The sequence below is a fragment of the Schistocerca cancellata genome, chromosome 11, assembly GCF_023864275.1.
Source record: "Schistocerca cancellata isolate TAMUIC-IGC-003103 chromosome 11, iqSchCanc2.1, whole genome shotgun sequence".
In the NCBI taxonomy this organism is placed as follows: Eukaryota; Metazoa; Arthropoda; class Insecta; order Orthoptera; family Acrididae; genus Schistocerca; species Schistocerca cancellata.
The window spans coordinates 33,495,538-33,523,020 of NC_064636.1; the positions used below are offsets into that span (position 1 = coordinate 33,495,538).

Genomic DNA, 27,483 nt, shown 5'->3' on the forward strand with positions numbered 1-27,483 from the left:
ACGGACAAACACACGACGTCCCGAGAACACGTGACCAGGCCGGCAATGTATGTTGGCAACACAAAATCTGTACTCCGCATGTGAACGCTCACTCCAGAGATATTTACTCTATGGTTTACACGTCAGTCCAACACTGAAGCGTGAAGAAGAGAGCACGGAGACAGCGGATGTGTTGACATGTGATGGAGGTGCTGGATCTTTTTGCAGAACCGTGCCCGACGTTCGCCGCCGGAGAACTGGAGCTGTCATTGGGCCCGACGCGCCAATCATATTCCAGCACGACTCGGGCGGTTTCCTCGGTCACGTGATGGGCCGCTGCAGGTAAACATCCCCGCCGTTCCCCAGCTGGTGCGGTCGGCATGGCTTACCACCACCCAGCACGGCTTGGTTCCGGGCAGCGACGCCCGTTGCTTGCGCACCACACACTGCTTCCGCTATGGAACCCGACAACTGTTGACACCATTTTCTTAATTTTAGGCCATCGCTCACCAGGCTACTCACTGGTCTGATGTGGCCTGCCAAGGCTTCTTCTCCTGTGCCAGTCTCATCTTCTCAGAGCAGTGTTGCCACACAACCAGCTCAATTACACTCCTGGAAATTGAAATAAGAACACCGTGAATTCATTGTCCCAGGAAGGGGAAACTTTATTGACACATTCCTGGGGTCAGATACATCACATGATCACACTGACAGAACCACAGGCACATAGACACAGGCAACAGAGCATGCACAATGTCGGCACTAGTACAGTGTATATCCACCTTTCGCAGCAATGCAGGCTGCTATTCTCCCATGGAGACGATCGTAGAGATGCTGGATGTAGTCCTGTGGAACGGCTTGCCATGCCATTTCCACCTGGCGCCTCAGTTGGACCAGCGTTCGTGCTGGACGTGCAGACCGCGTGAGACGACGCTTCATCCAGTCCCAAACATGCTCAATGGGGGACAGATCCGGAGATCTTGCTGGCCAGGGTAGTTGACTTACACCTTCTAGAGCACGTTGGGTGGCACGGGATACATGCGGACGTGCATTGTCCTGTTGGAACAGCAAGTTCCCTTGCCGGTCTAGGAATGGTAGAACGATGGGTTCGATGACGGTTTGGATGTACCGTGCACTATTCAGTGTCCCCTCGACGATCACCAGTGGTGTACGGCCAGTGTAGGAGATCGCTCCCCACACCATGATGCCGGGTGTTGGCCCTGTGTGCCTCGGTCGTATGCAGTCCTGATTGTGGCGCTCACCTGCACGGCGCCAAACACGCATACGACCATCATTGGCACCGAGGCAGAAGCGACTCTCATCGCTGAAGACGACACGTCTCCATTCGTCCCTCCATTCACGCCTGTCGCGACACCACTGGAGGCGGGCTGCACGATGTTGGGGCGTGAGCGGAAGGCGGCCTAACGGTGTGCGGGACCGTAGCCCAGCTTCATGGAGACGGTTGCGAATGGTCCTCGCCGATACCCCAGGAGCAACAGTGTCCCTAATTTGCTGGGAAGTGGCGGTGCGGTCCCCTACGGCACTGCGTAGGATCCTACGGTCTTGGCGTGCATCCGTGCGTCGCTGCGGTCCGGTCCCAGGTCGACGGGCACGTGCACCTTCCGCCGACCACTGGCGACAACATCGATGTACTGTGGAGACCTCACGCCCCACGTGTTGAGCAATTCGGCGGTACGTCCACCCGGCCTCCCGCATGCCCACTATACGCCCTCGCTCAAAGTCCGTCAACTGCACATACGGTTCACGTCCACGCTGTCGCGGCATGCTACCAGTGTTAAAGACTGCGATGGAGCTCCGTATGCCACGGCAAACTGGCTGACACTGACGACGGCGGTGCACAAATGCTGCGCAGCTAGCGCCATTCGACGGCCAACACCGCGGTTCCTGGTGTGTCCGCTGTGCCGTGCGTGTGATCATTGCTTGTACAGCCCTCTCGCAGTGTCCGGAGCAAGTATGGTGGGTCTGACACACCGGTGTCAATGTGTTCTTTATTCCATTTCCAGGAGTGTATTTCTGAATACAAGGCAACTTGATTATAATGTCTCTCAGATTTCTACATCCTTCTGTAGCACCACATCTCAAACGCTATGGTTCTCTTCTTTCCGAGTTTCCCCACTGTTCCTTCGGGTCATCAGTCTTCTGACTGGCTTTATACACCCTCCAAGAATTCCTCTCCTGCATTAACCCCTTTATCTCAGATTCTCGTGCAACCTCTGTTTTCAATTATTTTCTGGATAGGCTCTGTCTTTGTGTACAGTTTTTACCCTCTAGTACCACATACGTTGTTCCCTGATCGCTTCACAGATGTCCTATGCTTGTGTCCCTTCTTCTTGTCAGCGTTTTCCACATATTCTTTTCCTCACCAATTCTGTGGAGAACCTCATCATTTCTTACCTCATCAGTCCATCTAATTTTCAACATTCTTTGATAGCACCACATCTCAAATGCTCTGATTCTCTTCTGTCCCAGTTTTCCCACTGTCGACGTTTCATTACTATACATTGCTGTGCTCCAAATCTGCATGGTCAGAAGTGTCTTCCTCAAAATAAGACCGAACTCTGATACTAGCAGACTTCTTTTTTCCAGGAATTTCCTTTTTGCCTTTGTTATTCGATCTTTTATATCTTCCTTTCTTCACTTGTTACGTGTTAATTTGCTTCTGAGGTAGCACGATTTCTTTATTTCGCCTCTTTCATGGTCCCAAATTTTGATCTTAAGCTTTCTTGTAATCTCATTTCTACCACCCCTCATTTCTTTCACCTTTCTTTGATTGGCTCTCAGTCCACAACCAGTGATCATCAGAATGTTCATTCCATTCACCACGTCCTGCAGTTCTCCTTCACTTTCACTGAGCAATTCGTCAGTGATTCTTATTACTGATATCCTTTCACCCTGGATTTTAATCCTAATCCTGAACCATTCTGTTGTTTCCTCTGATCGATGCTCGATATGCAGGTTGTACAACACATGTGAAAGACTGCATAGTTCCCTTATGCCCTTTCTAATCAGCGCCCTCCATGCTTGGTCTTCCATTCTTACTGTTCTCTCTTGATTCTCGTACATATTTACATTCCCCCCTATCCTATTTTTCTAATTATTTCAAAGATTCTTACTGTTCTCTGTTGAGTCTCGTGCAGATTTACATTACCCTCCATCCTTTCCTATTTTTCTGATTATTTCAATCATCTTGCACGACTTGTGTTTTCAGATGCCCTTTCAATGTCGACAAATCAGTATAAAGTTGCAGAAAATTGTGTCATATGAAGATCTCAGCACATTCACCCAATGAACTGAGTAGACTACTTGCATCCATAAATGATTCTGCCTGCTAAACTTGCATGCATATTTTGGGCTCAATACTTTTTTCGCATTCTGTCTGATTAATCGGAGGAACCACAAAGCTTGTATTTTTGCACTTTCTGGGTTTTGTCACTTTTGCACGTAAGAATCCATTTGCACACGTGGTGGAGTCGATAGTAGCATATGGAACATACACCAATGCATGACTTTATTTTTAAGGACACAGTCTCTTCTGTAAAACATAGTAAGCAACCTGAGGAAAGCGGCACAAAGTTTGTAGATTAGCAACTAATTTAATAATCAGAGTTATTAAATACTATGTCAATAATCTGTTTTCCTCCAATTCCTAATTTTTACAATCAAACAAAAAAATAATTTGCGTTTTATGAGCAACTTCTCTGATTTGTCAACAAACTAAAGAATTCTTGCAACAAAAGGAGGATTCAATGAATTTTTGAAGCAGCTTGGTGTAGGGTGTGTGGTTTCAAGAAACTGATTAAGGCAAATAAACCCTGCTGCATTGTGAATGATTCCAGGTGATAAAATAAGGAACTTCTGAAAGGCAAATAACAACGGAAATTCTTAAATTAATCTGCATCGACGTGGATACTCTGGAAATCGCATTTCATGTGTATCCTGGCGAACAATATACTCGGGCTTCGACTCTCTATGGCATTTTTCATTTACTTGATCACATGGATGTTCCAACAAATCATTTTAAACATAGTAACAACGCATGTTGTTCTCTACACCTTCAGATATGTAGTAGTTATATATGTACACACAGTGAATATATATACAGGGTGGTCCATTGATCTTGACTGCACCAAATATCTCACGAATTAAACGTCAAACGAAAAAACTACAAAGAATGGAACTTATCTAGCTTGAAGGTGCAAACCAGATGGCGCTATGGTTGGCCCGCTAGATGGCGCTGCCACACGTCAAACGGATATCAACTGCGTTTTTTAAAATATGAACCCCCATTTTTTACTACATATTCGTGTTGTACGTAAAGAAATATGAATGTGTTAGTTGGACCACTTTTTCCGCTTTGTGATAGATGGCGCTGAATAGTCACAAACACATGGCCCACAATTTTAGACGAACAGTTGCTAACAGGTAGGTTTTTTAAATTAAAATACAGAATACGTACGTTTGAACATTTTATTTCGGTTGTTTCCATGTGATACGTGTACCTTTGTGAACTTATCATTTCTGAGAACGCATGCTGTTACAGCGTGATTACCATTAATGCTATAAATGCTCAAAATGATGTCTGTCAACCTCAATGGATTTGGCAATACGTGTAACGACATTCCTCTCAACAGCGAGTAGTTCGCCTTTCGTAATGTTCGCACATGCATTGACAATGAGCTGACGCATGTTGTCAAATGTTGTCGGTGGATCACGGTAGCAAATATCCTCCAACTTTCCCCACAGAAAGAAATCCGGGGACGTCAGATACGGTGAACGTGCGGGCCAGGGTATGGTGCTTCGACGACCAATTCACCTGTCATGAAATATGCTATTCAGTACCGCTTCAACCGAACGCGACCTATGTGCCGGACATCCATCATGTTGGAAGTACATCGCCATTCTGTCATGCAGTGAAACATCTTTTAGTAACATCGGTAGAACATTACGGCTCTGAGCACTATGGGACTTAACATCTGTGGTCATCAGTCCCCTAGAAATTAGAACTACTTAAACCTAACTACCCTAAAGACATCACACACATCCATGCCCGAGGCAGGATTCGAACCTGCGACCGTAGTAGTCGTGCGGTTCCGGACTGACAAGGGGAGGCCGCCAATTGTGAAATTCAGATTCGACTCATACTGCGCGTAATAAAAGCTCATGGCCAGAGGTGTAATGTGGCAAAGCACCAAGATGCACTTCTCAGCCGTTGTCGAGAAAATCGACAGTTAAAAGAAACCGTTACGGTGAAATACTCTCTACGATTAACGGTTTTCTACAGCGTTGTGGCGCAGCGGTAAGCACTCGAGTTCGTAATCCGAAGGTCGCCGGATCGAATCTCGCGCCATGTAATTTTTTTATTATTATTTTTTTGTAATTATTATTATTAATTATTATTGTATGTATATATATATATATATTTATTTATTTATTTATTTATTAATATAAAAACTATTAATGAATTGCTTATGCATGTTGGTGGTGAAGGCGGATCGCTCTCCAATTGTACCGCCTCCATTTTTCCGTTTGTTTAACAGGGTGTACCAAAGGTCTCCCGTCCGCACCGATTTTCGACGATGTTACAAGTTTCGCTAGGGACCGCACCTACCTTCTTTCGAAGTTAGCACGCAACTACGCTGTTATGCGGCGACTCGTTTCGGCCCATTCAACATCTGTCCTTCAAGTGTAACGAGCGAGTAACGGAGTTTATATTTCGTACCTGCCACGGCAAATTTGCGTTCGTGGGGTCTCTTTTCTAATTCGAACGTTTGACTTACGCTATACGTATTCGTTTCGCAATATCGTTTCTACGTCTTCCGTTAACTATACGTGGTTAACATTATGAAGACAATAACATTTGTGAAATACAACTTTGTTTGCGGAAAACATAATGATGTTCGAAGTCGCCAGTTTTTCCACGACAAACGACTTTCAACAACTTATTATATGCATAATTGATGCAACTGATTGCCGGGTATATATATATATAAAAAATTACAAAACACAAATACTAAAAAAAAGGTTGCATGGCGCAAGATTCGATCCAGCGACCTTCGGATTACGAACCCGAGCGCTTACCGCTGCGCCACGACGCTGTAGAACATTATTAATCGTAGAGAGTATTTCACCGGAACGGTTTCTTTTAACCGTCGATTTTCTCGACAACGGCTGAGAAGTGCATCTTGGTGCTTTGCCACATTACACCTCTGGCCGTGAGCTTTTATTACGCGCAGTATGAATCGAATCTGAATTTCACAATTGGCGGCCTCCCCTTGTGAGCGCCTGAACCGCTAGACCACCGCGGCCGGCCCGGTAGAACATTACGCAGGAAATCAGCACACATTGCACCATTTAGATTGCCATCAATAAAATGGGGGCCAATTGTCCTTCCTCCCATAATGCCGCACCATACATTAACCCGCTAGTCACTGATGTTCCACTTGTCGCAGCCATCGTGGATTTTCCGTTGCCCAGTAGTGCTTATTATACCGGTTTACGTTACCGCTGTTGGTGAATGATGCTTCGTCACTAAATGAAACGCGTGCAAAAATCTGTCATCGTCCCGTAATTTCTCTTGTGCCCAGTGACAGAACTGTACACGACGTTCAAAGTCGTCGCCATGCAATTCCTGGCGCATAGAAATATGGTACGGGTGCAATCGATGTTGATGTAGCATTCTCAACACCGACGTTTTTGAGATTCCCGATTCTCGCGCAGTTTGTCTGCTGCTGATGTGCGGATTAGCCGCGACAGCAGCTAAAACACCTACTTGGGCATCATCATTTGTTGCAGGTCGTGGTTGACGTTTCACACGTGGCTGAACACTTCCTGTTTCCTTAAATAACGCAACTATCCGGCGAACGGTCCGGACACTTGGATGATGTCGTCCAGGATACCGAGCAGCATACATAGCACACGCCCGTTGTGCATTTTGATCACAATAGCCATACATCAACACGATATCGTCCTTTTCCGCAATTGGTAAACGGCCCATTTTAACACGGGTAATGTATCAGGTAGCAAATAGCGTCCGCACTGGTTGAATGTTTCGTGATACCACGTACTTATACGTTTGTGACTATTACAGCGCCGTCTATCACAAAGCGAAAAAAGTGGTCCAACTAAAACATTCATATTTTTTAATGTGCTACACGAATATGTAATAAAAAAGAGGGTTCCTATTTGAAACAACGCATTTGATATCCGCTTGACCTATGCCAGCGTCATCTAGCGGGCCAACGATAGCGCCATCTGGTTTCCCCCTTCAACCTAGACGTGTTTCTTTCTTTGTAGTTTTATCGTTTGACGCTTATTTCGTGAGATATTTGGCCCGGTCACTAACAATGGCCCACCCTATATCTATATACACTACTGGCCATTAAAATTGCTACACCACGAAGATGACGTGCTACAGACGCGAAATTTAATCGACAGGAAGAAGATCCTGTGATATGCAAATGATTAGCTTTTCAGAGCATTAACACAAGGTTGGCGCCGGTGCCGACACCTACAACGTGCTGACATGAGGAAAGTTCCCAACCAATTTCTCATACACAAATAGCAGTTGACCGGCGTTGCCTGGTGAAACGTTGTTGTGATGCCTCGTGTAAGGAGGAGAAATGCGTACCATCACGTTTCCGACTTTGATAAAGTTCAGATTGTAGCCTATCGCGATTGCGGTTTATCGTATCGCGACATTGCTGCTCGCATTGGTCAACATCCAATGACTGTTAGCAGAATATGGAATCGGTGGGTTCAGGAGGGTAATACGGAACGCCGTGCTGGATCCCAACGGCCTCCTATCACTAGCAGTCGAGATGACAGGCGTCTTATCCGCACGGCTGTAACGGATCGTGCAGCCACGTCTCGATCCCTGAGTCAACAGGTGGGGACGTTTGCAAGACGACAACCATCTGCACGAACAGTTCGACGACGTTTGCAGCAGCACGGACTATCAGCTCGGAGACAGTGGCTGCGGTTATCCTTGACGCTGCATCACAGGCAGGAGCGCCTGCGATGGTGTACTCGACGACGAACCTGGGTGCACGAATGGCAAAACGTCATTTTTTCGGATGAATCCAGGTTCTGTTTACAGCATCACGAGGGTCGCATCCGTGTTTGGCGACATCGCGGTGAACGCACATTGGAAGCGTGTATTCGTCAACGCCATACTGGCATATCACCCGACGTGATGGTATGGGGTACCATTGGTTACACGTCTCGATCATCTGTTGTTCGCATGGACGGCACTTTCAAGAGTGGACGTTATACATTTCAGATGTGTTACGACGCATAGCTCTAACCTTCATTCGATCGCTGCGAAAGCCTACATTTCAACAGGATAATGCACGACCGCATGTTGGAGGTTCTGTACGGGCCTTTCTGGATACAAAAAATGTTCGACTGCTGCCCTGGCCAGCACATTCTCCAGATCTCTCACCAGTTGAAAACGTGTGGTCAATGGTGGCCGAGCAACTGGCTCGTCACAATACGCAGTGTCTCTAGTCTTGGTATCGTGTCGAAGCTGCACGGGCAGCTGTACCTGTACACGCCATCCAAGCTCTGTTTGACTCAATGCCCAGGCGTATCGATGACGTTATTACGGCCAGAGTTGGTTGTTCTGTGTACTGATTTCTCAGGATCTGTACACCGAAATTGCGTGAAAATGTAATCACACGTCAGTTCTAGTAGAATATATTTGTCCAATGAATACCCGTTTATCATCTGCATTTCTTGTTGGTGTAGCAATTTTAATGGCCAGCAGTGTATATAGTGTTCAGAAACAGTCTGAGAATCTTGCAAGGGTGTTGCAAGGAAGGCAGTGCTGAGAAATAATTGTTTGGGAAAAATACGATACGTTGCGCCGTTTCAGAGTTATTTAGCATTGAAGTTAGCCAGTCAGGTCGCTGCACGCGCAAATTCAAGCAACTTACCGGAGCCGGCGTCGCCAGTCGTGTTCTTCGTTTGGTTTCTTCAAATCAAACATAGTTACACTCAACTAATTTGAATTTATTACTTCCGGAAAACGCACATTTAAACTGGTAATGAGCATTTCATAAAGTGACAACTCATCACAGACCCACAGATGTCTGTGGGTTACTGCATTTTAGTGCGTGCAAGTGCTTGAATTGATGCACGTAATCATCTCATTGGCCAACTGCAATGCTAAATAACACGGAAACGGCGCAACGTATCTAAATTTTTTTCTGAGCTATTATTTCTCAGCACAACCTGCCGTGCAACATCCTTATACGCTTTACAGACTATTTCTGGCCACCTTATATATAGTGCATATTTGATTTGTAGAAATAGAGGTTCTGGTACTGTAACCTTTCAGATGGTGTTTTTGAAATTTAGCCTTGATAAAACGTTATTTTAACACTTTTCTGAGCATTTTAAAAGCTTCAGCACAATATTTGTTTTACACTGCTTCAACTGCATTCTCAGAATCTGCAGTTCTGATTTTTTTCGCCAGAGGTACTAGCGCCTACTGTTACAAATCTAGCAATATATATTCTTTAGAGGTCCTAGCTGACTTTATTATGAATTTTTATTTACAACTGACGTGGATAGGACAACTGAAATTCTTTTTCTTACACAACTAGCTGAAAAGTACCCACTTCACTTGGTCTTTATGACATTTGTTTTCTGAGCTGGAATAAAATGCAATTACTAGAGCTGTACACGTACTACTTACGTTATATATATATATATATATATATATATATATATATATATATATATAGGGCTTAAGTCAGGGGAGTGCAGTAGGTGGTATATATATATATATATATATATATACGATGAAGCTTATTTGGCTAATTACTTTGATCGTAGCATGTCTGATTAGAAAATTGCGTGCACTTAGACCAAAAGATGATCATTGCTGAGCTAAGTTAATAAGATAATACAAAAAATGAAAAATATTGCGACACGTAGCTGGAATGAATATATACGAGCGTTGGAACTTTTAATAGTGGCAACTATTTATTTACGGCTCGTACGAAAAGATACGTGTTTCAAAGTTTTACTGACCTTCAAAGTAGTCACCAGCATTGTGTATAACATTTGCGAGCGATGTGAAAGTCGTAGGATACTCTTAGCAGTGCCAGTTGTGTTGACAGTTGCTCGACGAATTTGCAGCAGTTCTGAAGCGAATGCCGTGAAGTGTTTCCTTCAGTTTACAAATCGAGTTTAACTTACGAGGGCTTAAGTCAGGGGAGTGCAGTAGGTGGTACAGCACTTGGCACCCCCGTCAGTCAAACAGATCAGTAACAGCTTGCACTGTACGTGCTTGAGCATTGTCCTGCTAAATGATGGTCAGGTCCTGCAGAAAGTGTCATCACTTCTGTCTCTAAGCTGTTCATTTTTGGAACACAGCCTACGGCTACTACAGATATTCGGATTTAATTTATGACACGTTCGATATGCCTGCCATCATTGGCGATGATGTGGCACACGCGAATAGCGAAATTCTGCATGACCCGCTGAAGTGCCGGAACATCGATGCTGTCGATGACCTCGTGAACGGCTGTTTTCAGCTCAGCAATGGTTTTGGGTTTACTGCTGTACTCCTTATCTTTAACAGAGCCCCACAAAAAGGAGTCGCACGTCTTCAGATCCGGAGAATATGGCGGCCAATCGAGGCCCAAGCCAGTGACATCTGCCTACCCCAGAACAAGAATGCGGTCCCCAAAGTGCTCCTCCAGGATATCAAACACTCTCCTGCTTTGATGGGGCCGAGCTCCGTCTTGCATCAACCACATCTTGTCGAAATCAGGGTCACTTTGGATAATGGAGACGAAATCATTTTACAAAACTTTCACATAGCTTTCGGTAGCACCGTGCCGTCAAGGAATACCGCACCGATTATTCCGTGACTGGACATTGCCCTCCACACAGTCACCCGTTGAGGTTAAAGAGACTTCTCGATCCCGAAATGCGGGTTCTCAGTCCCCCAAATCCGCTAATTTTACTTATTGACGAACTCATCCAGATGAAAGTGGGCTTTGTTGCTAAACCAAAGCATATTCAAATCAAAAGTTCCCATCATGCCTCGCGACCAACAGTACAGTTTGAGCGTCCTAACGCAAAATATTCAGAAGTTATGACGATTTTATTACATATTGTTCAATAATTGTCACTCTATATTTTACTTTACATACCGCGTTCCTAGGAGGAAGTTATTGTCTGTTCTACAAGATTATGGAATAGGAGGCAAACTTTTGCAAGCAATTAAAGGTCTTTACATGGATAGTCAGGCAGCAGTTAGAGTTGACGGTAAATTGAGTTCATGGTTCAGAGTAGTTTCAGGGGTAAGACAAGGCTGCAACCTGTCTCCACTGTTGTTCATATTATTTATGGATCATATGTTGAAAACAATAGACTCGCTGGGTGAGATTAAGATATGTGAACACAAAATAAGCAGTCTCGCATATGCGGATGACTTAGTTGTGATGGCAGATTCGATTGAAAGTTTGCAAAGTAATATTTCAGAGCTAGATCAGAAATGTAAGGACTATGGTATGAAGATTAGCATCTCCAAAACGAAAGTAATGTCAGTGGGAAAGAAAAATAAACGGATTGAGTGCAAAATAGGAGGAACAAAGTTAGAACAGGTGGACGGTTTCAAGTACTTAGGATGCATATTCTCACAGGATGGCAACATAGTGAAAGAACTAGAAGCGAGGTGTAGCAAAGCTAATGCAGTGAGTGCTCAGCTACGATCTACTCTCTTCTGCAAGAAGGATGTCAGTACCGAGACTAAGTTATCTGTGCACCGTTCAATCTTTCGACCAACTTTGTTGTATGGGAGCGAAAGCTGGGTGGATTCAGGTTGCCTTATCAACAAGGTTGAGGTTACGGATATGAAAGTAGCTAGGATGATTGCAGGTACTAGTAGATGGGAACAATGGCAGGAGGGTGTCCACAATGAGGAAAGCAAAGAAAAACTGGGAATGAACTCTATAGATGTAGCAGTCAGGGCGAACAGGCTTAGATGGTGGGGTCATGTTACACGCATGGGAGAAGCGAGGTTACCCAAGAGACTCACGGGTTCAGCAGTAGAGGGTAGGAGGAGTCGGGGCAGACCAAGGAGAAGGTACCTGGATTCGGTTAAGAATGATTTACACTCCTGGAAATTGAAATAAGAACACCGTGAATTCATTGTCCCAGGAAGGGGAAACTTTATTCACACATTCCTGTGGTCAGATACATCACATGATCACACTGACAGAACCACAGGCACATAGACACAGGCAACAGAGCATGCACAATGTCGGCACTAGTACAGTGTATATCCACCTTTCGCAGCAATGCAGGCTGCTATTCTCCCATGGAGACGATCGTAGAGATGCTGGATGTAGCCCTGTGGAACGGCTTGCCATGCCATTTCCACCTGGCGCCTCAGTTGGACCAGCGTTCGTGCTGGACGTGCAGACCGCGTGAGACGACGCTTCATCCAGTCCCAAACATGCTCAATGGGGGACAGATCCGGAGATCTTGCTGGCCAGGGTAGTTGACTTACACCTTCTAGAGCACGTTGGGTGGCACGGGATACATGCGGACGTGCATTGTCCTGTTGGAACAGCAAGTTCCCTTGCCGGTCTAGGAATGGTAGAACGATGGGTTCGATGACGGTTTGGATGTACCGTGCACTATTCAGTGTCCCCTCGACGATCACCAGTGGTGTACGGCCAGTGTAGGAGATCGCTCCCCACACCATGATGCCGGGTGTTGGCCCTGTGTGCCTCGGTCGTATGCAGGCCTGATTGTGGCGCTCACCTGCACGGCGCCAAACACGCATACGACCATCATTGGCACCAAGGCAGAAGCGACTCTCATCGCTGAAGACGACACGTCTCCATTCGTCCCTCCATTCACGCCTGTCGCGACACCACTGGAGGCGGGCTGCACGATGTTGGGGCGTGAGCGGAAGACGGCCTAACGGTGTGCGGGACCGTAGCCCAGCTTCATGGAGACGGTTGCGAATGGTCCTCGCCGATACCCCAGGAGCAACAGTGTCCCTAATTTGCTGGGAAGTGGCGGTGCGGTCCCCTACGGCACTGCGTAGGATCCTACGGTCTAGGCGTGCATCCGTGCGGCGCTGCGGTCCGGTCCCAGGTCGACGGGCACGTGCACCTTCCGCCGACCACTGGCGACAACATCGATGTACTGTGGAGACCTCACGCCCCACGTTTTGAGCAATTCGGCGGTACGTCCACCCGGCCTCCCGCATGCCCACTATACGCCCTCGCTCAAAGTCCGTCAACTGCACATACGGTTCACGTCCACGCTGTCGCGGCATGCTACCAGTGTTAAAGACTGCGATGGAGCTCCGTATGCCACGGCAAACTGGCTGACACTGACGGCGGCGGTGCACAAATGCTGCGCAGCTAGCGCCATTCGACGGCCAACACCGCGGTTCCTGGTGTGTCCGCTGTGCCGTGCGTGTGATCATTGCTTGTACAGCCCTTTCGCAGTGTCCGGAGCACTTATGGTGGGTCTGACACACCGGTGTCAATGTGTTCTTTTTTCCATTTCCAGGAGTGTAGAAGTAATAGGTTTAACATCAGAAGAGCACCAAAGTTAGCAATGAATAGGGGATCATGGAGGAACTGTATAAGGGGGGCTATGCTCCAGACTGAACGTTGAAGGGCATAATCAGTCTTAAATGATGACGATGATGCTGATGATGACTAAACACTGTACTTTCACGTTGAAACTGTTCTGGAACTTTCCACTTTCTATATTACGTTATAGAAATTCATAAACTGTTTCTAGCGTCCAACTACAGTGTCTAGCATGTAAAGCAAAGTAGTATACACATAAATACCCATACATTTCAGGTGCTTGATGATGTCCTTCAAAAAATAAAGCCTAAACGCAAATGGTACAATAAAACTGCTTCCACCAAAAATTTATCAACATAATGTTTCATGTGTGTCTGCAAAAGCTACCTCTTCAATAAGAAGCAAAACTGAAAGAATGAGTTTATGCTGCACCTGACAAAATCACAATGGAACTAAGCTATACGTAAAATTTGTTTTGTAGGACATACGCAAACGAGAAGCATGATTAATAGAATGACATCAGCTTTAGTTGCGATAAGATTTATTCAATCGCACGACCGGTTTTTGGATTCTAAAATCCCACCTTCAGGTGTATAAAAAGCTTGAAACCGGTCGTGGATCGAAGAAATCAATATTACAACTGAAGCGAATGTCACACTATTAAAAACTATACGTGACAGAAAAAAAATTAGGTCAGATATGGATTCACTGGGCAAAAAATCATAAGGTTATTCTATATCTAACAAAATAAAACAAAAAAATATTTTTCCACTCGCCTATGTAAGCGTTGATAGATCGCAAGTTGTAGTACAATCCTTAAAGGATGTAGAAGCCTTGCGAGGTGCCGGGGTGGAGATGAGTTTGTTCCTCTTTAATTCAGACGAATTTTGTATGAAAACGAGACATGCACTCTACCCCCTCCTTACCTATCACCTGATTAATGATGTGCACAACGGTAACGAAGGGAAATGATGGTGGACCCTGCTAGTTGGTAAAATAAGGAGTGCACACTCAAAATAATTTAATAAATATCGTAATCTACTCACAAGGGAACCTCCCCATCGCACCCCCCTCAAATTTAGTTATAAGTTGGCACAGTGGATACGCCTTGAAAAACTGGACACAGATCAATCGAGAAAAAGAGGAAGAAGTTGTGTGGAACTATGAAAAAAATAGGCAAAATATACAAACTGAGTAGTCCATGCGTAAGATTTGCAACATCAAGGATAATTTCAGCTCAGGAGCGCCGTCGTCCCGTGATAGCGTGAGCAGCTGCGGAGTGAGTTGTCCTTGGTTCAAGTCTTCCCTCGACTAAAAATTTTACTTTCTTTATTTTCGCAAAGTTATGATCCGTCCGTTCGTTCATTGACGTCTCTGTTCACTGTAATAAGTTTAGTGTCTGTGTTTTGCGACCGCATCGCAAAACCGTGCGATTAGTAGATGAAAGGACGTGTCTCTCCAATGGGAACCGCAAACATTTGATCGCAAGGTCATAGGTCAACCGATTCCTCCACAGGAAAACACGTCTGATATATTCTATACGACACTGGTGACGGCATGTGCGTCACATGACAGGAATATGTTGTCGACCCACCTAACTTGTACACTTAGCGAATGGGTAAAAAGATTCTTTTACCTTGCCCGATTTAGGTTTTCTTGTGGATGTGATAATCACTCCCAAAAAAGTGAAGAAAACGTAAGAGTTTGTCACATATACTGAAAATAAAAAATTAAACTTTTCACTCGAGGGAAGACTTGAACCTGGGAACTCCCGTTCCGTATCTGCTCCCGCTAACCACGGGACCACGGCGCTCCTAGAGTTCCATTGTCCTTGATGTCGCCTATCTTCGCGTGGACTACTCAGTTTGTATATTTTACTAATTTTTTTTATAGTTCCACACAACTTCTTCCTCTTTTCTCGATTGATCTGTGTTCAGTTTTTCAAGGCCTATCCACTGTGCCAACGTATAACTAAATCTGAGGGGGGTGCGATGGGGAGGTTCCCTTGCCAGAGAGAGAAAAAGAGAACTTTATCATAATAAACAACAGGAAATGGGATTCTGCATATATCAACGAAATGATATGCGGCTTAAATATTACAATACTATTTATTATACATCAGTACATAAAGGCACATGATTATCGACACAAACAGTAGGTTAAGGATAGGGTATTCTGAACTATTATGCGAATAAGAGTTGACTCGAGAACAAGGGGCTCCTACTCCCTGTGATGCAATAGAGTGACGATAATGGCTGGAGGTCCTAATGAATCAAATATTAATCTCCCGATTATACACGGTGAGTCACCTAACGTTACCGCTGGATATATTTCGTAAACCACATCAAATACTGACGAATCGATTCCACAGACCGAACGTGAGGAGAGGGGCTAGTGTAATTGGTTAATACAAACCATACAAAAATGCACGGAAGTATGTTTTCTAACACAAACCTACGTTTATTTAAACGGAACCCCGTTAGTTTTATTAGCACATCTGAACATATAAACAAATACGTAATCAGTGCCATTTGTTGCATTGTAAAATCTTAATTACATCCGGAGATATTGTAACTTAAAGTTGACGCTTGAGTACCACTCCTCCGCTGTTCGATCGTGTGTATCGGAGAGCACCGAATTACGTAGGGATCCAAAGGGAACGGTGATGGACCTTAGGTACAGAAGAGACTGGAGCAGCACATTACGTCCACATGCTAACACTTTTTTATTGGTTTTTTTCAGTGACTCACATGTACATTACCATGAGGGGTGAGGTACACGTACACACGTGGTTCCCGTTTTCAATTACGGAGTGGAATAGAGGGTGTCGCGACATGTCAGGCCAATAGATGTTCAATGTGGTGGCCATCATGTACCGTGTGTACCGTGATGTGCCTACAACCCCAGAGGATATGAAACAACGTATTGTGGCAGCCTGCGGCGATATTACACCAGATGTATTGCGGCGTGTACGACATTCATTACGCCAGAGATTGCAATTGTGTGCAGCAAATGATGGCCACCACATTGAACATCTATTGGCCTGACATGTCGGGACACACTCTATTCCACTACGTAATTGAAAACGGAAACCACGTGTGTACGTGTACCTCACCCCTCATGGTAATGTACATGTGCGTCAGTGAAAAAGACCAATAAAAAGGTGTTAGCATGTGGACGTAATGTGCTGCTCCAGTCTTTTCTGTACCTAAGGTCCATCACCGTTCCCTTTGGATCCCTACGTAATTCGGTGCTCTCCGATACACACGATCGAACAGCGGAGGAGTGGTACTCAAGCGTCAACTTTAGGTTACAATATCTCCGGATGTAGTTAACATTTTACAATGCAACAAACGGCACTGATTACGTATTTGTTTATATGTTCAGATGTGCTTACAAAACTAACGGGGTTCCATTTAAATAAACGTAGGTTTGTGTTAAAAAACATACTTCCGTGCATTTTTTTATGGTTTGTATTAACCAATTACACTAGCCCCTCTCCTCACGTTCGGTCTGTGGAATCCGTTCGTCAGTATTTGATGTGGTTTACGAAATATATCCAGCGGTAATGTTAGGTGACTCACCCTGTATAGCAGAATCGCAATTAGTAGTGAGAGCTCAAATGGGATCACATGGAGAAACAAGCGAGGTGGACTTGTAGCAAAGCGAGCGCGCGTGCTGTTGAGGACTTGAGTATAAAATTGATAGGTCCTACAATGCCGCAAAATATCACACCAGACCTGAAATCTGCAGCAACTCTGTGTCAACCCCTGGCCTCGAAGGCTGTCCGAGAATTCTAAGTTCTGTCGAAAAACTGCGACTAAGTCGCAAGACCGTCCAACTCCGACGAAGATCAGAACCCGAATAGCTACTGCCCGCGCAATGCAAGAGCGGAGCCAACATTGCTCAACTCCCTACTCTCCTCGAAAACCGCGAATCAGCATTCAGTTCTGACTCCAAAATTCCCCCCACACTGTCTCAGAACGTCATTCGCGCCAATACCGACCGTTCCCTCCAATTCTGAGCAGGGCTTTATGACGTCAACTAGCCTCAGTTTATAAGTTGACCAGTCATGCATCTCCTATTCAGCTGAGGGCACGGAACTTGCCGTTTGACCAGCTAAAAGAAAAAAAAAGTAAGTTCAAATGCTCTGAGCACTATGGGATTTAACATCTGTCATCATCAGTCCCCTAGAACTTAGAACTACAGGGTTATTACAAATGATTGAAGCGATTTCACAGCTCTACAATAACTTTATTATTTGAGATATTTTCACAATGCTATGCACACACATACAAAAACTCAAAAAGTTTTTTTAGGCATTCACAAATGTTCGATATGTGCCCCTTTAGTGATTCGGCAGACATCAAGCCGATAATCAAGTTCCTCCCACACTCGGCGCAGCATGTACACATCAATGAGTTCGAAAGCATCGTTGATGCGAGCTCGCAGTTCTGGCACGTTTCTCGGTAGAGGAGGTTTAAACACTGAATGTTTCACATAACCCCACAGAAAGAAATCGCACGGGGTTAAGTCGGGAGAGCGTGGAGGCCATGACATGAATTGCTGATCGTGACCTCCACCACGACCGATCCACCGGTTTTCCAATCTCCTGTTTAAGAAATGCCAAACATCACGATGGAAGTGCGGTGGAGCACCATCCTGTTGAGAGATGAAGTCGGCGCTGTCGGTCTCCAGTTGTGGCATGAGCCAATTTTCCAGCATGTCCAGATACACGTGTCCTGTAACGTTTTTTCCGCACAAGAAAAAGGGGCCGTAAACTTTAAACCGTGAGATTGCACAAAACACGTTAACTTCTGGTGAATTGCGAATTTCTGCACGAATGCGTGAGGATTCTCTACCGCTCAGATTCGCACATTGTGTCTGTTCACTTCACCATTAAGAAAAAATGTTGCTTCATCACTGAAAACAAGTTTCACACTGAACGCATCCTCTTCCACGAGCTGTTGCAACCGCGCCGAAAATTCAAAGCGTTTGAATTTGTCATCGGGTGTCAGGGCTTGTAGCAATTGTAAACGGTAAGGCTTCTGCTTTAGCCTTTTCCGTAAGATTTTCCAAACCGTCGGCTGAGGTACGTTTAGCTCCCTGCTCGCTTTATTCGTCGACTTCCGCGGGCTACGCGTGAAACTTGCCCGCACGCGTTCAACCGTTTCTTCGCTCACTGCAGGCCGACCCGTCGATTTCCCCTTACAGAGGCATCCAGAAGCTTTAAACTGCGCATACCGTCGCCGAATGGAGTTAGCAGTTGGTGGATCTTTGTTGAAGTTCGTCCTGAAGTGTCGTTGCACTGTTATGACTGACTGATGTGAGTGCATTTCAAGCACGACATTCGCTTTCTCGGCCCCTGTCGCCATTTTGTCTCACTGCGCTCTCGAGTGCTCTGGCGGTAGAAACCTGAAGTGCGGCTTCAGCCGAACAAAACTTTATGAGTTTTTCTACGTATCTGTAGTGTGTCGTGACCATATGTCAGTGAATGGAGCTACAGTGAATTTATGAAATCGCTTCAATCATTTGTAATAACCCTGTACTTAAACCTAACTAAGGACATCAAACACATCCATGCCCGAGGCAGGGTTCGAACCTGCGACCGTAGCGGTCGCGCGGTTCCAGACTGAAGCGCCTAGAACCGCACGACCCCGGCTACAAAAACAACCTGCCTAGACCACCGGCCATCTGGTGCCAGACAGTCGCACCTAGCAGAGCACAGTCCACAAGTACTCTCAGAATCAAGAGGTCAATGCAGTCAGTCGGCGTAAGGAATCTTCGTTCTGATCGCGCCAGAACGGTAAAAACATAAACTGCTCGACACTCACACGCCTCGCAGGCCGTTGCCCCCTGCATACAATTAGGCGAAACTCGACCGATGTCAGGCGTTCCGCCAGGCGCTTAAGCTAGGGTGTCCATTCGTCCCGTTTTTCCCGGGACAGTCCCGTTTTTCCCAGGCCCCCACAACCGCACGAGTGGTCGACTGTGAAGAGCGGACAAATTGAACAGCTGGCCGGCGGCCATTAGAGTGGTAAACTGACGCGCGGAGTTCGAATGTTTATACGCCGCTTTTGGTTATAAAATGCCTTCCCTTGAGTTAGGTCACAAACATAATGCCTCATTTAAATACGTTACTACAATACACTTTTTAATTTATGAACAAACAGCAACTAGCCACTGTTAATGAATTTATCTTACGTACTACATGGAATCTGCCGTAGCTAAAAGCTACGTACTCGACCCCTAGCATTTTTCGTAGCTCATTTACGATAGATGTGCGCAAAATGCATCAAAATACTCGAAGATTTGCCCACTATATTAATAGATATTTTCTGCTTTAGATTTTATGACGAGAAGTGCGTTACATATGGCATAGTGCTTTGGCAACTCACGACCAAATCATCAAGTTTCAACCTAAGCTAGACCATGGAAACACTACAGATCAGCCAACTTTCTTCAAAATGATCAGAACATATAAAATCGTATTCTGTCGGTCGCAAATGTTGCCTCCTGACAGCGTGTAACCATTTTTGTAACAGCTGTGGTTTTGAGAAAGGAAACCTGCAAATAGATGCACAGACATTATGCTAATACCGTGTTACAGAAACATTTATTAAGCAAGTGCACTGACATACAAAACAACTTAAAATATTCACTTACCTGTGAAATGTAATATTCGTTCCTTTCTCGAATTTATTTGTACAATTAATCGCTGTACGACTCTTCACCAGTGTACTTCTTTTGATTGGAACGTACAGACAGTAGAATTACGAGCAACAAATACTGTATGTACGCCCCAACAAATATACAACGTTGAATCAGGGTCTTCATAAACAACAGTACTACACAACACATCAGACTACAACCACTATAATGGCGTCCAGCCGAAGGTTCAAATTATCCCGCGACTGCAGCGCCATCAGTGAGTCTAGTCTTTGGTTTTTTACCAAAATGTCCCGCTGTCCCGAAAGTTTTTGGGGGGGACGCTCAAATGTCCCGTTTTTTTTATGATTCCGCTTGGTTAGAGTATTTTAAGTTACTGGTTGTTTGACTTGCTATTAACTGCGCAATTATTTACGCTAGGAAGCGTGTGATGACTTTCAGCTAACCCCAAACATGTACCGAACTGTCAAAAATCGCAAGTAATTTTAAATATTAAAGAATGGTGTTCACCATTTCTCACACCTTTTAAAGCATTTGACTGGGTTAATACTGAAAAGGAGCAGCTACAGTGGAATGATATTCAGGACTGTTGTGTTTTTGTTAAAATTATTGTACCAAATTTTCCTGTTGATGAAGACGAACTGTTCGATGGATTTTCATGTGCACAGAAATTCATAAAAAGTGAAGGAGACAAAGAGCGTGTTAGTGCAACGTGGTGTAAAATATTTGCTTATTTCAAAAGTAAAAACATTAACATGAAAAACATGATTCATTTGGTGGAGTTTTGTCTGGCAATTCCTGGGTCAAATGCTGCTGTGGAACGTTTGTTTTCGTTAGTGAACTCTTTGTGGTCAGATGAAAAAAAAAAAAAAAACAGAATGAAAATTGAAAAGTGAGGGCCTTGCTCATTCTCAAAACACACTTTAATGGTGTATCGTGTACTGACTTTTATGATACAATTTAAAACGAAAATGCACTTCTTGATAAAGTACATAAAAGTGAAAAGTACGGTGATAGTGTGGCAGAATAATTGTAAAAAGTGATTTGGGATAATCTGAGAGCACGTTATAAAGGTAAACTTGTATCTGTATTAAATTTAGTCAGTACAATATTTATGTCCCGTTTTTTTCTTCATTGTCCCAGGTATTTCACGAATTTATTTTAAATGTCTCCTTTTTCAATGAAAATGAAATGGACACCCTAGCTTAAGCCCATTGTACGAACCCCTCAGAATTCAGGGAAATGCAGCCCGAAATGCAGTGTGCCGCGTCCTCCAATGCTTGCCTCGTACGGGCCACCCGGGGAAGTAACCCAACATGCATAGGAATCAAGCGAAAAGTATTTTTGAGCTCTCAGTACAAATACTCTCATTACAATAACATTATTCGGTCTGTTACTACCGTGCAATGACACAGAACATTAATAAAATTGATGAAAATGAGAGGCGACATGGGAAAGAGGCCATGGAACCTCTCAGCCTATTAGCTGAGGTAGAGCACTTTTCCCGAGCAGGAATCTTTTTTGGAACTGCAGACACATCGCTAGCGTTTGCAACAAAGAAAAACTGGGTACATTTGGTATGTACTTCAGTGTACTATAGAGCAGCTGATTCGACGCTGTGTCGACAAAAGTTTATTCTCCGAGAAAAAAGTGGAAGGTCCTACCTGGTGCATGAAAGTCGGCCCTGAAGCCATTCTACAGTCGGTGTTGACTTGCGACGTCGCTCAACACAAGTAACATCCCCGGCGCTGTCGCTGGTCCCTTATATAGCGCTCTCCCGTGCCTGTTAATCTCCCCCTCGCTGATACCACAATTTTGTTTTGCGAAATTCCATCTCCAAACAGATAAACGCCTCCATACCTTCTCCTACTTCCTAACCCTACCCCTTCTTCCTGCTCCTCCCTCCCCCTCCACCTCTCAACACAGAAACAAAAAATTCGCGCCCTCGGGCGCCCATAGTTACAAGAATATCACAGACAGAAAAGTAATTAAAGATTAGTCTGTTTCGTAGTATATTTCCACGAAGCCGGAATGAGCCGCCGCCATTTTGTCCCCGTCAGGGAGATTAAAACACTAGAATGTGTGTGGGAGGAGTCGAGGAGGAAGGGGGGAGAAAAAAAAACACCCAACGGTCGCGGAGACATTTGACGATCGTGTTCCGGTCTGGGCGCATTTGTTTTTAACCGCCGGTGCGCCAGCCACTCAGAGATAATTAAATGTTAGCAGTCGAGCGGCGCGGCTTGCCCCATTTGACAGATGACAGTCGTGGCGACGAGGCTCCACCATTATTGAGCCAACCGGGATGAATCACGGTGGTGCCGGCGTGCGATATTACAATTCTCTCGCGTAGGATTTGCCCGTCTGTGCCGTTCGACACGCTGCGATCCGAGTTATCGCCAATCAGGGCTGCGCTTAGCCAGGGATTTCGCCTCCGATTAGTTCGTCCTATTGCCGAGGTGTCAGTCTTGCGGCTGCGAAATCGCGGCGATGTGACACGCAGGAATTAATCAAACAGCGTGAGTCACCCTTAATGAAATGTGTCGCATTTGTCCTGGGTTCTGCCTCAGGTAAAACACCCACACACAAATACATGTACAAATCTGTATCGCTAAATGGCTAAAACCGTTCTTCAAAACCCACGTTCCAGGTTGTCTGTCTAACGGTTTCCAAAGACAACGAAAATTTTCGGTACTTCATATAATTATTGATTGAATTTAAAATTTTAAAATGCTGTCATAATCTAGTCATTAAGAGGTACTAGTATTGCCCGCCGTCGAAATTCGACCAGTTACGTCAGTGAACCTGATCTGTGATAGCAAATGTCACGTATCATAGAATTGTCTGAAATTTTTGCCGCGGAATTGATCCGTGACAAATGCTGCATTGTCGGTGCGTATATTTGTAAAATAATTCTTTGATTTTTCTTTAATTAGCCCGCATCTCGTGGTCGTGCGGTAGCGTTCTCGCTTCCCACGCCCGGGTTCCCGGGTTCGATTCCCGGCGGGGTCAGGGATTTTCTCTGCCTCGTGATGGCTGAGTGTTGTGTGCTGTCCTTAGGTTAGTTAGGTTTAAGTAGTTCTAAGTTCTAGGGGACTGATGACCATAGATGTTAAGTCCCATAGTGCTCAGAGCCATTTGAACCATTTTTTTTCTTTAATTGCTCGATCATTTGAAGGGAGTTTTTGATACACTGCTTTGAAAAATAAATTTTGTGGTAATATTGTCAAGCTAACTTTTCCCTTATGACAACACAATGTGAACGCGGTTGTATCGCGTAAATTCTCCTCAGACGCGAAATGATATACATTACAAAATCTGCACTGTAAATTCATCAAACTGCAATTGTTGTTGTTGTTGTTGTGGTCTTCAGTCCTGAGACTGGTTTGATGCAGCTCTCCATGCTAATCTATCATGTGCAAGCTTCTTCATCTCCTGGTACCTACTGCAGCCTACATCCTTCTGAATCTGCTTAGTATATTCATCTCTTGACCTCCCTCTACGATTTTTACCCTCCACGCTGCCCTCCAATGCTAAATTTTTGATCCCTTGATGCCTCAGGACATGTCCAACCAACCGATCCCTTCTTCTAGTGAAGTTGTGCCACAAACTTCTCTTCTCCCCAATCCTATTCAATACCTCCTCATTAGTTATGTGATCTACCCATCTAATCTTCAGCATTCTTCCGTAGCACCACATTTCGAAAGCTTCTATTCTCTTCTTGTCTAAACCATTTATCGTCCATGTTTCACTTCCATACATGGCTACACTCCATAAAAATACTTTCCTGACACTTAAATCTATACTCGATGTTAACAAATTTCTCTTCTTCAGAAACGCTTTCCTCGCCATTGCCAGTCTACATTTTATATCCCCTCTACTTCGACCATCATCAATTATTTTGCTCCCCAAATAGTTAAACTCCTTTACTACTTTAAGTGTTTCATTTCCTAATCTAATTCCCACAGCATCACCCGACTTAATTCGACTACATTCCATTATCCTCGTTTTGCTTTTGTTGATGTTCATCTTATATCCTCCTTTCAAGACACTGTCCATTCCGTTCAACTGCTCTTCCATGTCCTTTGCTGTCTCTGACAGAATTACAATGTCATCGGCAAACCTCAAAGTTTTTATTTCTTCTCGATGGATTTTTATGCCTACTCCGAACTTTTCTTTTGTTTCCTTTACTGCTTGCTCAATATAGAGATTGAATAACATCGGGGAGAGGCTACAACCCTGTCTCACTCCCTTCCCAACCACTGCTTCCCTTTCATGCCCCTCGACTCTTATAACTGCCATCTGGTTTCTGTACAAATTGTAAATAGCCTTTCGCTCCCAACTGCAATTACAGTTCTCAAAATTGTTTGGAATTATGTTCAGCGCAAATTTAAATGTGTCAGAACGACAACAGAATGATCTATATCAACATCTGTATTATTCCTATCACTTTCTCTGTACAAAAATTGTATCTCTCTAGCTCTTCGTCTTTCAGTCCAACCCGTTAATGTTCTTCTTTGAGGCATAGCTTAAAACAAATATACGAGGATCATTCAGTAATTAAAGAGACAAATTGGTCTGGAGAAAAAAGCGTTTATTTTTACAATACTTTTTCTACTTTTCAATATAATCCTCTTGAACATTTTTGCACTTGATCCAACGGGCTACAAGCTTTTTTATTCCGGTTGCAAAGAACTGTTTATCTTGATGTTTGAACCAATTTCCCACAAACTTTAGGTTTTCCGTGATTTCCCTAAATCACTCCAGGCAAATGCCGGGATGGTTCCTCTGAAAGGGCACGGCCGACTTCCTTCCCCATCCTTCCCTAACCCGATGAGACCGATGACTTCGCTGTCTGGTCTCCTTCCCCAAAACAACACAACGCAACCCACAAACTTTTTCAAATCCTCGTTGTCCTGGAACCCCATATAATGCCTCCTTTAGTGCGCCAAACAAATGGAAATCAGTAGGCGCTAAACCAGGACTGTAAGGGGGATGAGCAGTGCTTCCCAGCCCATTTTGTCGATGGTTTCACAAGTTAGTTTAGCGATATGAGGACATGCGTTATCTTGCTGGAGACTCACACCTCTCCTCTGAGATCCACGACGTCTCTTCACAAGGCTGGCTTCACCTTCTTTAAAAGCATACCCGAGTAGTATTGGCTGCCACTGCACGCTGTTCTTGGAGATAATCACAAAAAACTGGACCTTCAGCATCCCAAAACAGTGTCAACATGACTTTTCCTGCTGATCCTTGGGTTTCGAATTTTTTCTTGACAGATGGGTTGGTGTGCTTCCACTCCGTGCTTTGTCTTTTTGATTCTGGCTCGCAATAGTGAACCAAAGTTTCATCACAAGTTAAAATTTTGTTGAGAAAGTGCTCACCTTCTCTTTCGTAACATTCCTTTAGCTCTGTGCACACTCTCTACCTTGTTTCCTTGTGTAGCCGCGTCAACCTCTTTGGGACTCATCTTGCACATGTTTCGCGGTACTTCAGCTTGTTACAGATAAAGTTATGAACTGTACCATTACGAACTTGAACCTTATCAACTATCATTCCCACAGTCACACGGCGGCCGGCACGAATAATGTCATCAATTCGATTTTCAAGTGAGGGAGTTGAAACTGCAACTGGTCGGCCAGAACGGTGTTCGTCAAGTCACTGAGCCGCGACCATTTTTGAGCTGCTGCACCCAATTGTAAAAATTTGCACGATTCATACAACCTTCACCATAAACTTCAGACATACTACAGTATATACAGTATTCACTTGCTTCTCGCCTTCAGCAAGTAAAAAACGAACAACAGAACGTTTCCAGGAAGAGATTTTCACTCTGCAGCGGAGTGTGCGCTTATATGAAACTTCCTGGCAGATTAAATCTGTGTGCCGGACCGAGACTCGAAATCGGGACTTTTGCCTTTCTTTTTACTTTTTTTTCGCTAACCACTTTTTATTACACAGTAAATTAATTGACAAATAACGACAACATTGTTTCAACATGAATTGGAATAAACATTCGTAGATAATTCAGAGAGTGACGGGGAGACAAAAAAGGGACAACCGGTTTTTTTATTGTTTTTTTTTACAAAGAAAACAAAAATCTCTGGTGTTCTAAAATAAATGATGGCGTTTTGCATAAAATAAAATAAAAATATTTCTTGAAAATGCAAATATACCTTTTTGATATCAAGTTTTTTGCTTTCAGATAGTTAACTGAGCTACCCACGCACGACTCACGACCCGTCCTCACAGCTTTACTGTTTAAAACTCAAAACAGTAGTTTTACTGACAACATGACTCGTGCATGTGATGTGATTTATATGTAGAATGAGATTTTCACTCTGCAGCGGAGTGTGCGCTGATATGAAACTTCCTGGCAGATTAAAACTGTGTGCCCGACCGAGACTCGAACTCGGGACCTTTGCCTTTCGCGGGCAAGTGCTCTACCATCTGAGCTACCGAAGCACGACTCACGCCCGGTACTCACAGCTTTACTTCTGCCGGTATCTCGTCTCCTACCTTCCAAACTTTACAGAAGCTCTCCTGCGAATCTTGCAGAACTAGCGCTCCTGAAAGGAAGGATATAGCGGAGACATGGCTTAGCCACAGCCTGGGGGATGTTTCCAGAATGAGATTTTCACTCTGCAGCGGAGTGTGCGCTGATATGAAGGTTCCTGGCAGATTAAAACTGTGTGCCCGACCGAGACTCGAACTCGGGACCTTTGCCTTTCGCGGGCAAGTGCTCTACCATCTGAGCTACCGAAGCACGACTCACGCCCGGTGCTCACAGCTTTACTTCTGCCAGTATCTCGTCTCCTACCTTCCAAACTTTATAGAAGCTTTACAGAGTCTCGGTCGGGCACACAGTTTTAATCTGCCAGGAAGTTTGATTTATATGTATTTGACGATGCTGGTGCTGATTCCGCATTTAACAGTTGACTATGCCACTTGGCTGCAGTGCATTAGGACTTTGATTTTATGAGACAGATCTGATGATGGTCATAAAGACCGAAACCGGTAATCTGTTAAACAGAAGAGATTGTGACCATAGACGTAAATTGAAGGAAACTTATTAAATATACGGGTCACTGTGTTTTTTCGCGACGATGTTTGAGTTACCTTCCCAGAGCGAAGAGCGACCCTTGGAATACTTGCTGAGAACCACTTGTGCTGATTGCTTAGATTGTGATGTTTGTTTTAAGGGTGTTTGTAATTTTCTAATTATTGTTGGTGTGGCATTCAGCCG

General features: G+C 44.5%; 2 protein-coding genes across 6 annotated transcripts in view; one reads left to right on the forward strand and one right to left on the reverse strand.

Moving 5' to 3' along the window:
- Positions 1-21,957, reverse strand: part of LOC126108922 (uncharacterized) — a 252,633-nt gene extending 230,676 nt beyond the window's left edge. The window contains exon 1 of the mRNA XM_049914292.1: positions 21,905-21,957. Within this exon, the coding sequence (XP_049770249.1) occupies positions 21,905-21,934 (30 nt within the window). The 5' untranslated portion in view covers positions 21,935-21,957. The remainder of the gene's footprint in view (positions 1-21,904) is intronic.
- Positions 1-27,483, forward strand: part of LOC126108920 (serine/threonine-protein kinase OSR1) — a 525,656-nt gene that overhangs the window by 172,858 nt on the left and 325,315 nt on the right. For 3 of the 5 annotated variants that reach the window (XM_049914286.1, XM_049914284.1, XM_049914285.1), the window contains exon 2: positions 208-321. The exons of the other annotated variants lie outside the window; for them this stretch is intronic. In XM_049914286.1, coding sequence (XP_049770243.1) covers positions 208-321 — 114 coding nt within the window. The remainder of the gene's footprint in view (positions 1-207; positions 322-27,483) is intronic. 5 annotated transcript variants of the gene reach the window in all.